The 16,499-nt window shown below is 43.6% G+C and overlaps 1 protein-coding gene across 6 annotated transcripts; it reads right to left on the bottom strand.

The window, feature by feature from the left end:
* Positions 1-78: 78 nt before the first annotated feature.
* PLEK2 (pleckstrin 2) lies at positions 79-16,315 on the bottom strand. Of its 6 annotated transcripts, XM_040600793.1 has the most exons (14): positions 15,297-16,315; positions 13,034-15,168; positions 12,556-12,689; positions 12,392-12,426; positions 11,160-11,384; positions 8,838-10,163; positions 8,333-8,497; positions 7,233-7,414; positions 6,401-6,492; positions 5,880-6,067; positions 5,231-5,332; positions 3,818-3,901; positions 2,588-2,666; positions 79-1,536 (listed from the first exon to the last, which is right to left on the bottom strand). In XM_040600793.1, the coding sequence occupies exons 6-14, from the start codon at positions 9,090-9,092 to the stop codon at positions 1,409-1,411; spliced, it is 1,275 nt and encodes a 424-aa protein (XP_040456727.1). In that variant the 5' UTR covers positions 9,093-10,163; positions 11,160-11,384; positions 12,392-12,426; positions 12,556-12,689; positions 13,034-15,168; positions 15,297-16,315; the 3' UTR covers positions 79-1,408. The 6 variants fall into 6 exon arrangements, with proteins under 6 accessions (XP_040456727.1, XP_040456729.1, XP_040456728.1 ...); XM_040600795.1 differs by having other exon boundaries at positions 12,392-12,689; positions 15,469-16,315; XM_040600794.1 differs by having other exon boundaries at positions 12,392-12,689; positions 14,982-15,168.
* Positions 16,316-16,499: the final 184 nt, after the last annotated feature.

Below are 16,499 nucleotides of genomic sequence, written 5' to 3' on the forward strand. Positions count from 1 at the left end.
TTTCATTGCTGTAGATATAGGAAAAAGTCCTAAATACATGGCTATTCTAATGCATATATAAGCATATATCACAGCTGCTGTCTTTGGCTCTGTTATAATTGGTTGGTTGTAACACAGGATGAAGGGGAAAGTCTCTAGATGAGGAAATTTTTTTCAGTACATAACTTAGAGAACAAAAAATCTGCAAAGAGGTGGTTCTGTGAACAGAGAGCTATGAAATTCCTCAGTGACTTCAGAAAGGATATACAGCATGCTGTCTTCAGAAGGCTTTTGGAGACTTGGCAGAGTCTGGCTGTCAGATACAGGTACTCAGATAACACGAAGAATTTTATGCAAATAGTGTATCAGCAGGCTGGTCGGATGTTTTAATCATCTCATACATTCCATTCTACCCTCTGGTGTTGTAGAGAATGTCTCAGTTTCTACATAAACCTAAATTTACAGTGTATGAAACCATTATTTTCATATACTCAAACTGTCCTCAGAAAAATCATGTCTAAAGAGCACAGGAGATTCAAATGCACTGATTTTTTTATATATATATAATGATATCAAAGTCAAGTTTACTAGACAAATACTGGAAAATTTAATGGCTTAAAGTAGAAAAAGTAAGTCAGAACTGCTATTGGAGTTCTCAGTCCCAATGGTGCTCCACATACATAGATTTACAGTGATAATCAGGGGAAAAGTCTTGCTTTTAAGGCTGAGTAATTTCTTCCAATATATTCACCACCAGCAATTGTCTGGAATAACTGCTGCTGGTCTGATTTGATACTTAGAATCCTGTACCGTGATGGGCCATTACCAGGACAAGAATAATCAATATACTAGGTAGGAGGATCCTTTGGTTTTTCCAGCCTGACCCCTGTTGGTTTTTTTTTCATAATAGTGATTATCCTGGCAGCTGTATTGTGGCTTAGCAAAAGCCTCTTGTGGTATACCAAGAAAGGCAGCCTCAGACACCAGGACCCTTCACAACTTTGACTCAGTCAGTCTTAACTTCTTAAGTTTATGAGCCCCTTTTTAAAGGGGAAAGGAGCAAGACATTTCTGCTTTAGGATAAAGCACAACCTGAATCTGTCAGATATTGACTGAATACTTGTACAAAATAATTCTTTTATTCCATCTTGGAATACTATATCTCATTGGGGTTTTTTTGCAAAGCCTAGTTTGTCTGTATCCACCTGTTGTCTTTTGTCTCTTGGTTAGATTGCAAGTTCTTGGTGGGGAATTATTCTGGATCTACAGGACTCCTAGGCACCTAGGATGCTTGCTGCCAGGATTTTCTAGGTGCTGTGGTGATACAAATAACAAAAATAGACTAAGGGAAAAACAACACTCCCAGACAATGAGAACAGACAACTTGGTCACAAATGTGACTTGTCATTTGGCATGGAAGCCACCTTACTCATGTCAGTGGTTTGATTGCCTCAATCCACTGAGCTCGCTCTGCCTTGGAGCTGGCCTGGATATAATAATGAATATCATTTTTTGTGATGATTTTGAAGAGGTTGCCTTGCACGTTGCCCTTCACTCCTGCAGAGAAAAAAAATATAACAGATCAGGAAGGTGCACAGAGAAATGCTTTGTGCAGATATGAAGCTTCATAGGGAATAATTTTAATTTAGTGAATTAGGATATCAGACCTTTCCATTTCACTATGGATAAGACATCTGAAGTTCTTGTGTTTTTGATTTCCCTTCTGCAAAATAAAGATACAGTACAGCCACCCCTCACATAGACTGTATGAACTACTGTGTACTATGCATCATCTATAAAATAGCCGATGTTTAGATGGAGATTCTTATCTGAGTTATACAATGGAGGGATGATGAAATTCTTACCAGTTTGTGCAGTGGGTTAGATTTGCTCCTGCCCATCTTCAGGTTCCTCTTAGTAAGGAGGTCTATTGTTCATCATGCCCACCCCCACCCACAACCCCCCCCCTCGGGCTATATGTTTTTCAGACTGTCTTTTATCTTTAGGAAGATGTTCCCTATTTGAGATTCACACATTGTGCTTACTTTCATAGAATAAATTGCTCTAATAGCAGAAAAACTTTTCTGTGAGGTTGAGGTTCTAGACAAATGCCTAAGCTAAGCATATTCACTAGCAGAACTGGTTTTTGTATTGCTGTCTTTTATGCCTCCCCTACATTTGGGTTCTAGCAGATCAAAAAGGAACAGGTAATAGCGCAAGTAGAGAGGACACACAGAAAAGGGATGGCATCAGCGGGTGGTTCAAGACTTTGTGTTAACAACATCCAAAAGGAAGGCATTTCCTCTTTGTTAACTGTGGAATATTAATCAGTGTCTTAGGACTGTCTCAGAAGTCATCTGACTGAAAAAAAGCCCATAAAAGGGGTAACACCCAAGATAAGTGAAAATAGCACTAAAAAAAGTCCCCTCTGGTATGGACAACCCAGCAGTATGGGGGTTTTTTTATGGTATGCCTCTTTCCTTGTTTGCAAGGGGAGAGGAAAAGCCCACTTGTGCATATAGCCAGCTGCACACGCAAACTCTCACCCAAAGACTGTATTGCTATGGCATAAATAGGTATGTTTGAAAGTTTAGAGACTCACGCTTACCTGCTGGGACTCCGTTGTCCTCCAGAGCTGAAACGAGACAGCCACGAAGAGAAAATCCACCTACTGGCCTGTTTTCTTCCTGCAAAGAAAAAGGAAATTAAGCTTATCTGGAAAATAATGTTGTTAGAATGATTTCCCAGAGCACATCAATTGTTTTCATGAAGGTGGAGGTATAAAGCCAGTCTTTCCAGATATAAAAAAATCCATGTCATAAGAGAAGTCAATTAGGACACATAATTAAATATATTATTATGTTGTTTCAGGCTCAGATGTTTCTCTGATGTAGCTAGGAATGGTGGAGATCAATTAAAAGCCCAAGGGGAGGCTAACAATCACATTTCAAATTTACATATGGTATTATGAGTAACAACCCATATTAAAAAAAATAATATTTCTGCAAGTGTTTAGCTTGCTGCTTTTCACTGAGACTGCATGGGAAAAATTTGACCATTTTCACTAGTAGGCTGACTCTCTTGACTGATCTTCAGGTTCTGCAGTTTGAGTTTATACCATTGCAAGTGTGAGCTGTAGTGCACAAAAAAACCCCAAAAACACCACAAAGAAACAGGCAACAAAAAATGAACCAGTTCCATAAGCTCTTTTCACTATTATGTTGTTTATGTTTTCTTTAAGTCACATAAAGCAGTCTATACATGTTCCTTTGGCAACCTGTTGGGCTTTGTGGTACCCTATGCATCTGGGGCTGATGGATCCACTTGCCCTTCTGGATTGCTCACACTGATTATCACACCCATGAAGATAAACTTGCTCAGGGCATAGTAGAATTTTAAACTGAGTAGCAGAAATTCCTATAAATACTTTGGCATCAAGGAGACCCTGTTCTGAGCTGGAATAAGAACATAAAAAATTCCCATTAGCAGTATGACCCTCACACGGTGGGATGCCAGCCCAGAAAGATCACAGCCCATGAAGAATCCCTGAAGAAGCATGGTCCCACACTGTGGGTTCAGTAAAAGATTAATTTCAAGAAGACTGCTGTCCCTCAGCTAAGGAAAAGGAATCTCACTGGGGAAAAGACAGGAGGGAAGACGCAGGGATAGAAAATCCTACAAGGACAATGTTCAGAGGGGTCTTATTCCCCAGAAAATGGAGAGAGGAACCCAGAAGGAGATTTGGGTGAGAGAAGCATTTATGGCATAATTGTATTTTTGTTATAATGTTTAGGTCGGTAAGAGCATTTCTGGGGGTAGTAACTCTCCACTCACATACCTTAGTGGGGTCATAGTAGTGCAAAAAACCAGGATCAGCTCTCAAAACAAATCTTCTCACCTTCCAGTTTTTCCTCTTGTGCCCCTGCAAAACAGAAGAATTAAAATTACCACCAATAAATACCTCCTGAAATGGTGATTTTCCTGCAGGCTGTAGGGGAGACCTAAGTAGGTACTGAAAAAAGAGGTTTTGGAGACAACAGAGAAAAATATTTTCTGACTTCTTAGTAACTCCCAGGATTTCCTGCTTAATGTCCTTCTTCATACATTGATAATTCCTTTTTTTCTTCCTTCCTAGTGCTGAGATCCAAGAAAGCAGAGTGATAGGACCAAGTGATTATATCCCTGATTCCCACTCTTAGCTTCAGATTAAATATGGGTCTTGGATTAAAAATCCATGCTGTGCCTGCTCTGAAGGGATTATGTCAGGTCCTTTTGCAGCTCTTCACTCTTGCCCGCAGCCCTCTCAGCTGCTGACCGTGCAGGACAGCACTGAGAGCCTGTGCTGAGAGCATCCCCGCTCCTGGAGGCTGGGGCTGGGGTTTCCCCTTACTCCTGCTGACCACCGGGAGAGGCTCCGGGGCAGCTCTTGTGTTCCGTGGTGATGGGGGGCTGCCCTGCCAGCCCCATGGGGACCCCCAGCAGCTCCTGGCACCCAGGGCCCTGCCAACCCTCACTGCACTCTAGCAGCTGGAGGAGGGAGGGGTGGGGAGCACCTGATGATCCAGTTTGCACAAAAAAATCACAGCTCAGGGTACAGAGCTCCAGAGAGAAACGTGGCCGTGCGGTGCAGGTAGGGTTCCCACGGCAGGTGGCTGCGTTACGCTTTGAAACAGCGTGATTGATCCTCGTAGTAAGGGTAGGAAAAACCCCTTGCAGACTAAGGGTAGGATCTTGTGCCCAGAGAAAACAGATCTCACCACCACAAGATCATCCATGTGTATGTGAGTGACTGTCCACAGGTAAATGTCCACTTCATGCAAAAGTCAATCTGCTCAGCTTTGAAATCTGTCTGTGGCCAGCAGAACCTCGTAGCTGCTCACATGACCCAGATGGGGTAGGTTAAACCAGAGGAACTGAATCTGCTTGGAAGTGAAAGTAACACTTCTCGTGGGCTTTGGAGTTTGTGTGGGACTTTTGCTTTTGATCCTATTTTATGCCTTCTGGTATACACTCAATATATACAGAATATCCAATTAATCCTGCCTGAGCAGCAAGTTCCATAGCTCACTTCTTTATAACTCTAAACTCTTACAACTTCACCACGTGACCTCTGATAGCAGTAGTGACAGGCAAGTTAGCTCCGCTGGCCATGACTCCAGCCATGCTCATATAAATCACATTTATTCTGTAGGAAGCCCCAAGAACTGCCATTTTTATCGTTTCCCAGTGAAGGTTCAAAGACTGTATTTACCTGTTTCACTAAGAATCCTTGCTTTACAATCGTGCCGCTTAATTCCGAGATGTTAAATTGTAGCTCTTCCTTGGAACTGATGTTTTTCTTACCACTCTCAGCCTGCAAATAGGGAAAAGATGGTTCCTTTTTAATTTAAATTTTAATTTAAAAGATGGTTTCTTTTAATTTAAACGCACTTCTAAGTAAAAAGTTCTGCACTTTATTTCCCTTGAGCTGTTTTTAGCTCATATTTCCCAAATAAATTCTGCTCCATAGCTCTGCTGCTCAGCTTTGTAGGTCTGAGATTTACAAGCAACAAATGACAGCTGCAAAGCCTACACACACGCTGTGGCCTTGAGTTTAAACATAACTACAGCACGGTCTCTGTTAAATGCAGACACAGCACTGCACTTGAGGGTCACACCCTTTTTAATGCCTAATTATGTAATTTGTAGATCCCTCCATATCCATGTAGCTATTTGTCTCCAGAAAAAGTACAAGTGCTAATACTACTGAAAGCCTAGAGCTTCCCCTTCCGTGTTTGCTTTCGTAGCCTGCATATTTTGCCTTTGGTTGCACACAGTGCATGTCCCCTTTATCACTGCCCCAAATCGAGAATGTGATGAGAGGCAGCACATGTGCCTCTGTTGGCAGCTGCATCACTTACAAACATGTACAGTGCGGTGGAGTCGTCAAGGAACTGCTCAGAGAGGTTGCTGTAGCGCGTGGCCTCAGTGCTGCGGGTTCCCACGGGCTTGATGAAGTTCTCCTCCATCAGCATAGATGCCAAGGTGATGGCCTCGTATCGTGACACAGCAAAGCTATTGGAGATGAGCCAGTCCACCAGGGCAGAACCTGCAGGGAGAAAGGCAGCTCTCATACCAAGACAACGTGCTCTTCCAAGGCGAGACAGATGTTCTCCTGCCACACAGCTCTTCATTTGCTGAAACATGTTGGCAGCATCAAAAAGACTGTCAATGAAGTGCAAGGTTGCCCAAACATGTGGGGTCCTACACGTGCTTCCATATATCCAAAGAGCAAGAGAGAAAGGTGCCAGATAGCTTGGCTGCACTGCTGCTTTCCACTGGACCACAACTGATCCCACCACGAAGGCAGTGCAGTAGTTCCCTTGTCTCTGCAATGTGGCATGTCAGACCTGAGGAAGCTCTTTGCCTGCAGTAGCTCTACCTGTGAAAGTCTCTTTGTATCTGTTGCCTTGCTCCAAGTTGCGGGTCAACTTAATTCCAGTACTGCTGTCACACATTCTGTCCACAATGTGGCTGTAAAAGGGAGCACAAGAGAACATTGGTAGAACAGAAAGACAGGCTGAAATTGCCACTTACTTCTGTTAGTGCCTGGGATGTCCTCATGATTACCAACACAAAGATGGGAAACAGCCTAGATACTTCCCCAGAAGTTTTGTCTTACAGTCTAGGAAAATTTTATTCTCCCAATAGCAGCACTAAACAACATGTCTCACAAAGTGTCTTTCAATTTAAAGCACTTCAAACTGAGCTATAGTCAGCCTCCATTCACCTTCTCAACCCAAACCCAAAAATTAATGTAAATTTTCTATTTCTTAAAGAGTTCTCTGTTTTCTTTTGTTTAACATGATGCACCTAAAATTCCTGGTCTGGATTCCAGCTACCAGCTTTGAAAGCTCACCAGCATGGCATGAACAATGTCATCCCTCAGTCTTTCCCCAGTATAACACCTTCCGAGGTAATACATCTGTCTCCCCAGTGAGAACCTTTGTAGCCGACATGGAAGGTCTTCAAGCCAGCAGCGAGGTGCCCATACAGAACCCACATACTCCCAAAAATCATGGTCAGGGAAAAGTATATTCCCATGTCCTGGCAAAAATATGTGCAAACCTAGGGCAGAGCAGCCAGTTTAGGGGCTTCTGACCACATGGGAGTGGATCTGTGCAGAGACAAGCTTCCCTGGACCCTCCTCATCCATCAGCTCAGGCACTTCGCAAACTAGAGCAACAGCAGAAGGAGAAACCATATGCGCTTACTGGAGGCTGATATTCTCTAGGAGTTTGAAAGAGTTCTTCATTCTGTGAAGCTCTTGGACCTGTACTGGGTGCCCAGCATGAATAGCTCCAGTGATGTCCAAAGCCCAAGAGTCTCGCTCCTCCCTGGAGCAACATTCAAGGAAATAGTCTGTATTGGTTTTTGTCGTCAGTTTGATGAGTAGCTGTGGGGAAAGAAGTGCAAAGCAATAACATAACTTAGCTATTGTCTTCCACTTGCATTTTGCTGCTTTTAACACTGGCCCAAGGGGCACAAATAAGTCGGATATGGCATCCCACCTGAGCAGTACAGCGCAATTATTGGCTGGAAGGATGGTGAGCACAACTCTGGGGTTTTTGCCCCCTGCCCACCCCCCACCCCCCCAGTCTCTGGATTTTCAGTTCCAGACATGGTTTGCATGCATGGTACTTAAAAGAGAGCAGACCACCCAAATTCTGGATTACACAGGAGTGTGCTGCTGACTACAGAGCTTTTCACATCCAGATCTCTAGTTCTCAACAACTACAAACTCTCACTAGGCTCTTTCTGCCACGAGAGGTACTGAAATAGCAACTTCCAGAGTAATTTCCCTTCTGGCCCCACAGAGGAAGTCTGCATTGCCACTGTCTGTGGGTGAGCAGAGGAGGCACTTTCCCTTCCAGAGCCCTCTTGCTGGAAACTTTCCACAGCAGCAGTGTGTCATTGGTGAAGGAAAAGGGAGTCTGATCTGGATGCCTGGGAGCACCCTATGGATACAGGCAGGGTTTGAGGCAACTACCACAGATGATGTTTCCCTTTTTTCCCCACCCTCCTCAGGTGTTACTGAGCTGTCCATGTCCTCTCCCCACATGCTGTTGTATAAAAGATGCATTTGCGTTTATTCTTCCCACTGTGGGTGTGGGGTTTCAATGGCTGTGACAGATCTGGGCACAGGGAACAGCGAAGACACAATGAGGGAGTTCATTACTTGTCCTGGTTACACTGCTATCAGCAGCTTGCTTTTGGCTGGGCCTGGGTCTGGAAACACCCCAGTGACATGGTTGCAGTAATCAAAGAAATCAGGAGAAAAGGAATTAGATAGCGAGCATCATTGCTATCCTACCGGTCTGTTCTCATATTCCAAGCACGGACAAGTAATAGTGCAGCCATCCAAAAGGATCCTGCCCTTTGGAGAAGGCTCCTTCTTGCCTCCTTCAATTTTGTAATACAGCAGCTTATCCTGGAGCAGAACGAACCATCTCACTTTCCAGTTACGAACAACATGTCCCTAGAGGGGAAGAAATCCACAGGGCTAATTTTAACACAAGCATTGAGAAATGATCATATTTCCTCCTTTTTTTTGGGGGGGGCGGAGTGGTGGGTGAAAATACCATAAACTAATAGGAAACTGTACAAAAAGAAATACAAGAACTTATCATGAGTCCTGTTCTCCCTGAAATACGCATTTTTAGTAATAAAATAGCACAGTTCTATTACTATAAAATCATGGAGCAATAAAAAGGTGCTTTGGTCTTTTTCCAGCAAGGACTTCTTTGCTGGCAAGAAGAGTTTCTTGCAAAAGCTCATGTAAATTATCTCAAATAGCTGTCATATAGGTGTGCACCTACCTGTTGAGAGCACCAGGCAGGAACAGGGCTAAAACTGAAGTGTGTGATGGCTCTTGGAGACAAACTTCTCCTCTCTGGTGACCCTGGGTGGTGTTTTGATCCATTTTGTTCTTTGTTGTTTTGACATGGCTGTAGGTGCCAAGTGGTTTTGAGAGTGCTTTGCTGGGTGAAGTGGTTTTTCCTTGCACCCCCTCTTACTGTTGATGAGGGGTTTATTTCTATCCTACCTGCCTCCAGTCTCCAGGGCTGAAACATTCCCTGTGCTACTGTTTCATGTAAATCAAATACACTTTTTAATGGCAGAAGACTGAATGAAGGCTTTCATCGAATGCCTCCTGGGTTATACCAGAATACGGACAAAACCTCTTCTTTCCCCACTGTGAACAGCCCCTGGCTCTCTTTAATTCATCTGTACAGAACAGTAAACCCAGTGAGCTGGCACTGACGGGCTCAGTCCTGCCTGACAGTGTCAGGTCCACCTCCGTGGTGCAAGGAGCAACTTGCATTTCTACAGGCGATGGAGCATTACAGCCAGCCAGCAAAGCCCTGGGCAGAAGGAGCTCTGACACCTAGGAGAGGGTGGGCATAGCTAGAAGAAAGGAACATGCAAGGTCCAGTTGTGGCAGGAACCAAAGCTCATTAGTTGTCTGTGAGTAAAGGGGGAAAACACCAATTTCTAAGAAAAGGTGGGGTAACGAGTCTGTAAAATCCAAGGAACTTTAGATCTCATGTCTTCTAGTCTATACTAAATGCAATGTATCTATCTAACTTGGGTTTGTTCTCTCCTCCCCTTTGCCTTCTTCAGTGTTTTTTTCACCTGTTGTAAAGTCCTTTGGCCATTTTCCCCGAGAGTGTGTTCTTTGCTTTGGGTCTTTTCTTTCCTGCTTATGTATCTCCTCTTTTTCAGGAGGTTGCCTTATCTTTACCTGACTTCCACACATCTGCTTTACATTTATAATACATTACAATACATAATTCGGTCATCTATAATGCATTTAGATCATCTCCTTGCTTCTGCTCTCTTCTTCAAAAAGCTTTGTTTTCTTTACCTGATTCCACCCATTCCTACTTTTTTTCTCTGGATCCCTTGTTCTCTTCTCCCTCGGTTTCCTTTAGTCATCTGCTTTGTGGTCTCCTTCCTCTCAAACTGTGTATCTCCGTGATGTTGTACAGACTGCTGGCAGTTACAGCTCAGCGTGCTGCCAGTCACCTATTCCTCTCACACACTGGATGCTTTGGCTTCCCATCTTGAATTGAGTAGTCACTGAAGAGCCAGAAAACCGTAGCCCAGAGAGGAGACCAGGCGCTGGGACTGCTCTACCCTTGCTGCAGAAAGGAGGATGAGGAACAGCTGGGGCTGTGCAGCCCTTCCCTGCACAGAGCACAGCTTTGCATGGCCGGCAGCTAGCTGGCAGGCTGGCTGGGAGCCCTGCCAGGAGAGCTCCTGACCAGGGTTACCTTCATGTTCGCACCAGAAACTCTGCCACGTACTGTAGAAAAGCATTTCCCAAGGCGTGGCAAGGCTTTGAACAAACCTTTGAATCTCGTTTTTTGTGTGCAGTCAAGAGCCACACTAGTCATTGAGATAGGGTCTTGGTACTAAAAGCAGCTTATGCCCCTTGCTAAAATGCCCTCTTGTGTCCCAGCTATGACTGACTTGGCCCTATAGGGAGAAGTACTGGAAAGGCTGAAATCTGTGACACCGCCTTTCAGCTTTCTTCACGTGTTGTCTAAAATTTTCTTACAGCGCAGCTTCAGGTATGTGGAAGAAATGAGTTATTTCAAACACATTTCTGCGTCTGTGTTACTCTGATCCCCACCAAAAAGGATAGTCCATTCTACATCCTCTCATATGAAACAGGAAACCCTGATCAGCTGGTCGCTTAAAGAAGGCACAAACTATCTTATAAGACACTGTCAAAACATCTTCCCTCCCTCCATCCATCCATGGCCGCTTCCACTGCTGCTGCATAGCCATTTGCCAGGTACTTTTTTATGTGCTCTTTGCAGAGCTGTGCCCTAGGTGCATACTGGCTTCCCGATACCTACCTGAGTAATCCCGATGCCAATTCACTTTTCTCTGGGTAAATGCCAATACAGGGAAACATGAGGGAGGGTAGTGAACACCTGCAGTTCATGCAGCTCCCCTGGCAGGCATCTGTGCAACCCTGGAGGAGCTCCTTTCCCAGGAGCAGGCACGAGCCCCTGAAACCCAGCACCCAACAGGCTGCTTTGCCATGAGCCCTGGCTCGATCCAGTCCCTGCTCAGGGGCTGCTTCCACGTTTGAGTAGAACGGCACAAAGGGGAACCAGAGCACTTACCCGTTTGACGAGGAAGCCCTCTTTCAGGATGCCAGCTGCTTCCTGCATCGTGGCCCACAGGGAAGAGAGCCGAGCCCCCGCCGAGAAGCACCCCAGCCCTGGCAGCCTGTCCTTCTGCACACAATTTGTTTAAGAAAGCTCATTTTTCTTTGCTACCCTCCTCCTCCAATGTGACGCACTCTCCCTTTCCTGTTGTTTTTTTTTTTTTTCTTCCTTTCTTCCTACCTATGAGACAGTAGTTAAACAGTGAGCTGGCTCTGATACATTACCTGCCTTCTGGAAAGTAAAACAAAGGGAAGTATAAAAACGATCTCAAAGAATTTCACAGAATTTAGTATAGCAAAAAACCAAGCTGGGCGATGTAAGCAGCCACATGACAAACCAGGTATTGCATGAGAGGGAGAAGCAGAATTTTAAAACTGCATCCTTCAAAACTTCAGAATAGCCAGCTCCGCCACTTAAAATTTCTCATCTAATAAACACCTCTTAAGGTGTTCTGATCTGTAGTAATATATAGAATAACATTATTACAAGGAGACTTTTACAAACCTCAAAATAATTTATTTTGCTAGAAATTTTACTGGAGAAGCCCCAAAGCACCTAAAAGCCCACTCTTTCAGTGACCTCTGGGCATATAAACCAAGATTCTCAACTTAGTATCCCAAATCCCTACATAAGCAACTATTCAGGCTTTTAGTAAAGCAGTCTGATCAACAAGCACTGTGCACTGACCTCTTTTAAGTCCTGAGGACCTCTGAAACAGAGTGCCTTTTTTGTGTCTGAATAGGAGCTTAGACATTTGTTGCATTGTTTAAGACTTTGGCCGTGATAAATCTGTTTGATCCATTTTTCACCAATGAAATAAACCTGTATTAGTATTTCAGACAGCGCTGCTGTTCAGAAGTAATAGTGTTTGCTGTACTGTTAGCATTCCCTGACTCGTACCAAAATTAAGGCAATACATGTGGGCAGAGCTAGGGGCTGTGATAAGAAACATGACATAGAGTACAACAAATAAACAAAAGCACTCGTTGCTATGTAAAAAGAGAGTCCAGAGTTCAATAAGACAAAGTCACTCAATTATCTCTCAGTCTTTGCACGCTGGATCGGATCACCGGACAGACTTTCACGTGCAAGGATAAGGAACAAACAAATTATTTTTTGCTATTATAGCTTTATGCTATTTTTTATACTTATTAACAAGGAAGAGCATGACACCAAAGAATTCATACCTGACTATGTACTGGAGACAATCTAGAAGACAGTTCTGCAGAGATAATAAGAAATAAAATGGTTGACTGAACACTACTTGAAGTTAGAAAAATCATGGCTGTATAAAGAGAAAGTGTGCTGGCTGAAGTTTCAAAAGCAGCCGGCCCACACAGAAGTTACTTACGTAGCTCTTATTGTACTCCCTTTGCCACTTTGGAAAAGGCAGGCGTCCATGAGGCAACTGGCTGCGTAAGTCACATCCCCATTATATCTTTCCTCAGTCCACATAAAGGAAGTACAGTGAGTTTAACAGAACACCTAGAAGAGTATTTTTTGCTGTAAGTATGTAGTATTTTCAAAGATATCAATGGAGATTTTTGTAATTTTTTTGTGTTATTGTGGCCTTAAAATAAAGCAGAAATGATCTGAGTGTATTTCTTTTAATTTAAAAAATAATCTCTGTCTCTGTGTGTGTACAAGTTGTTCTCAGAAGCACAATTTTGGCGGGGGGGGGGGGGAAATGATGCAGTCAGCAGAAAAAAGAAAATAAATTTCAGCTCACAATGTTCTGTACATCAGAATTAAACTTGAGAAAAAAGAAGAAAACTTGAGTCTAGGTACACAAGAGACATAACTGCTGCATGCATTTCCTGGACACGCACTCTTTATATAACCTGCTCCAGGAATACAGTGTTCCACCATTTGGTATTTGAGGTTTGACTTCACATTGTTCAGCTTGTTACTGCAGGCAATTTATAACAAGGTGGGTGAGATAATTTCATGCTAGCAAGGACAGGTAGAAGCTTGCAGGGGGCTCTCGTTCAGACAGTGATCTCTGAATTGCCCCATAACCAGTCCTTGCTGAAGATCTGAGCGAGCTCTTTTCTCCAGCACTCGGACCACCCACAACCCTGCAGACAGATCTTGGCAAAATTACCATTAGCAACGAAGAACTTGATTGTCAAACTACTAGAATGGTGCAGCAAACGTTGCTGTAGCTGGTCATTAAAAATATTTTGTATCCATTACTGTTTATAATCTAGAGCCTTCACTTTCTTCAGTGCTTCAAAATATTTCTACAGTACTTTGGATATTTACCATACACACCCCTTCCCCCCCGCCTCATTCTGTAGTTAATCAAGGCTAACAAACTGCACCTATATTGCTCCCTGAGGCTGAGTAAAGACAGATCTTTCAGGGTCATGTAGTGTAAAATGAGTCAGGAGGTCTGGGCTGCCGTATTCACGCATGTGCTGGGTAGGCAAGTTCTGGCATTGAAGTCTCCCAGCGGAAAAGGACATGCTTTGATCTGCATAAATCTACAGAGCTCTGCACCCAGTCCCTGCGGGACTTGAAACTCACTGAAGGAAGGACTATCTCTTTCCTCAGATCCATTTTAGAGACATTTTCTACATGTCACTGCGGTATATTAACAAAAAAGCCCAGCTGAGTGCTTGACATTTTCTTCCATTCAGAGTGGAAGAAATATTTGATGTGCTACACTTTGCAGGGGGACGGCCAGGAAGAGCCCACTGCAGACTTCAGGACCACAGGACACCTCTCAGGGTCACAGGGAATGGCAGGAGCAGCCAGCTCCCAGTGCCACCTGTGCTGTTCCAGCTGGCTGACCCGACAGGCATGGCTGGTACCTCCAATGCAGTCTCTCAAGAAGCCACCAACAGCCAATTCAGAGAACCTGCCCACAGGACAACCCCCATTGCGTGCTCTGCAAAGCCCGTCATGTGTCATTGTGACACACGGGATTACATACACCCAGCTTTTTCAAAGCAGCTTAAGATGCTAGGACTTTGCCCTCTGGTGTAGGAACACCATTAAATATTTAGTTCCTTTAGTGGATTAGTGATGAAAGAAGATGAAAACAAACCACAACAAAATAAAGAATGATAAAACATTTCTAGATAAAGTGTTAAAAAGTATTCTGACGTAACAGCATTTTTAAAGTTAACTGTAGAATAGTGGCAGTGTTTAAAAACAGTTGTTTAATTATCTAGACTCTAGAACAAAGAGCTACTCAGAAATTACAAAGTGGAAATTCTGCTATGAAAAACAACACACCAGCTCTGTTGCCTCTGAAAAACACTTGGGGGTCAGATTCAGAGAGAGAGGAGCAAAGAACTGCCACTTAGTGAAAAGCAAACCACAACAGCCCCAAGAAAGCACAGCACCTGTTCTTTAGCAACCACTATTTCCCCTCATCAGAAACAGGGTACTGGGCTGTGTGCCTGACCCCAGCTGGTACCCTTGTTTGGGTTTTTTTTTTGGTATTAATGAGTCCTTATCAACTGTTGTAAGTAAAACTGTTTCCAAGCTGCCAATCTTACAAAATTAATTTGGGATACAGAAGTCAAGCTAAGTTCCTTCCAAATAACACATCAGGCCAAGCGCTGCCCACAGGTGTGCCTGCACCGTTCCCTTCGGCTGACATGAGCACAAGGGGAGATTCCGGCCTTGCAACCAAGTAAATGGCGCAGCTGCTGACAAACAGCAGGGACACGCTACCTCGCTTTAGAGACTCAAAGACATTCACACAAAGCCCACAACTCTTATTTTAAGCACTTGGTAAGCAAACGCAGTTCCACACACACAAACCAGATCGGCTGAGATATAAGGTATCATCACAGCAACTTCTGAAGGTCCTCAAGTTACTGCCTGCAGCAACCGATGCAGCACTGGCGAGGCCCAGCCTGGGCTCCGCGGGATCAGCGCTCCTTCTGCACACATTGCACCTCGCCAATGGCCTCGAAAGCAGCCAGCTTACAGCTTCTCCCTCCAGCTGCTGCAACACAGGAGAAATACCCACTAAGGTGTCATGAATCTTTTATTTAAGCTTGGTTAAAATTTGCTCAGACAACAGGACAGCCCAGTTTTATCTGCCAGGGTAACAAGTGGTAAAAATGCATTTACCTTATTAAGCTGCTTCGTTACCCTCCTCACCATCTCAGCTGTTTTCCTCAGGCTTTCAAAACTGACACTGAATTGTGTACACCTGCATGCTGAGGCTGTAATTAGAAAAGCTCCTGTAGCTACTGAACAAGTTCAGCAAACTTGTCTATGTTATGACAGAAACGATGCTCACCTGTTAAGACACCAGAACAGCTCTTAGAGATGACAGTAATTGTAACCCCTTGATAGCACTCCAAGGAAAGAGCACGTGGCTCATTTTTCAGTATCTTCCTTTACAGCACCATTTTGGCACACAGATCACATGGTGACTAAGTTTTTAAACACTTTGTTCTTTAGTCCAAGTACCCACATACTGTGTTTAATGGCAGCCAAATCACTATTTCAGTGAACAGGCAAAGTTGGAAGAGCTGTTCAAACAGGAAACTGACATAATCACAGCTTCAAGCCATGACAAGGCTGTCCTACACAACTTCTGAAAAGACAACAATAAAAAAGAAATTGTTCATTTTGTGATGACACATTCAGGTTACTTTCCAACATTCTGCAAAGAGTAGAAGTTATTTAACTTTTTTGGCTCTGCGCTACTATTAGAGTTGGGTACACGTGAACTTCACATCATCACCGATGTGAACATCAAGCATGGACTGCAGTATGTATGCCCTTTGTGAACGCCTTTTCTGGCATCGCCATGTAGCAGTGATATTGTTTGTACGACAGCATTAAGAATTCCCAATTAAGGCTCAAAGCCTCTTTTTTCATGCATTTTTCCTCTAGCAGCACAAAATATGAGGAAAAAAGGAGATGCACAATATGGGACATGACAAAAAAAAAAAATTACAAACTCAGCAAATCGGAAAGGTTACTTAAAGAACAACTCCTCTTCCCCAGTTCCCACAGACAAGGAAAAGAGGGTTTTGTTTGTTTTTTATACTCCAACATGGAAAGTACATCTTGTTTCTCTTCATTAGAAAATATAAACAGGTTGTTTCTAGGGTGAATAGCTCTGTGCAGTGTAAACCAGACTTAGGGTAGGCAGAATTGAAGATCACACAGCAGTGAGCTCACAAATACTGCCTATTTTGAAGTATGAGTAAGTTCATTAAAGCTCCCGATATATTCACCTATAGGAGCAAAGTGCAACTCTAAGTAATTTTTCATTTATCAGCTATATTTATTGGAATGGTAACAAGCTATTTTCAGTGT

This window comes from Falco naumanni, chromosome 7 (assembly GCF_017639655.2).
Source record: "Falco naumanni isolate bFalNau1 chromosome 7, bFalNau1.pat, whole genome shotgun sequence".
Taxonomy (NCBI): Eukaryota; Metazoa; Chordata; class Aves; order Falconiformes; family Falconidae; genus Falco; species Falco naumanni.

Excerpts from the sequence above, each read along its gene's own strand:
- PLEK2 (XM_040600796.1), bottom strand. The coding sequence starts at position 9,092 with ATGTTTCAGCCCTGGAGACTGGAGGCAGGTAGGATAGAAATAAACCCC. Across the intron at positions 8,498-8,837 it reads CTGCCTGGTGCTCTCAACAG|GGACATGTTGTTCGTAACTG; the intron begins GTAGGTGCACAC and ends CTTCCCCTCTAG. Across the intron at positions 7,415-8,332 it reads TGGAATATGAGAACAGACCG|CTACTCATCAAACTGACGAC; the intron begins GTAGGATAGCAA and ends CTTTCCCCACAG.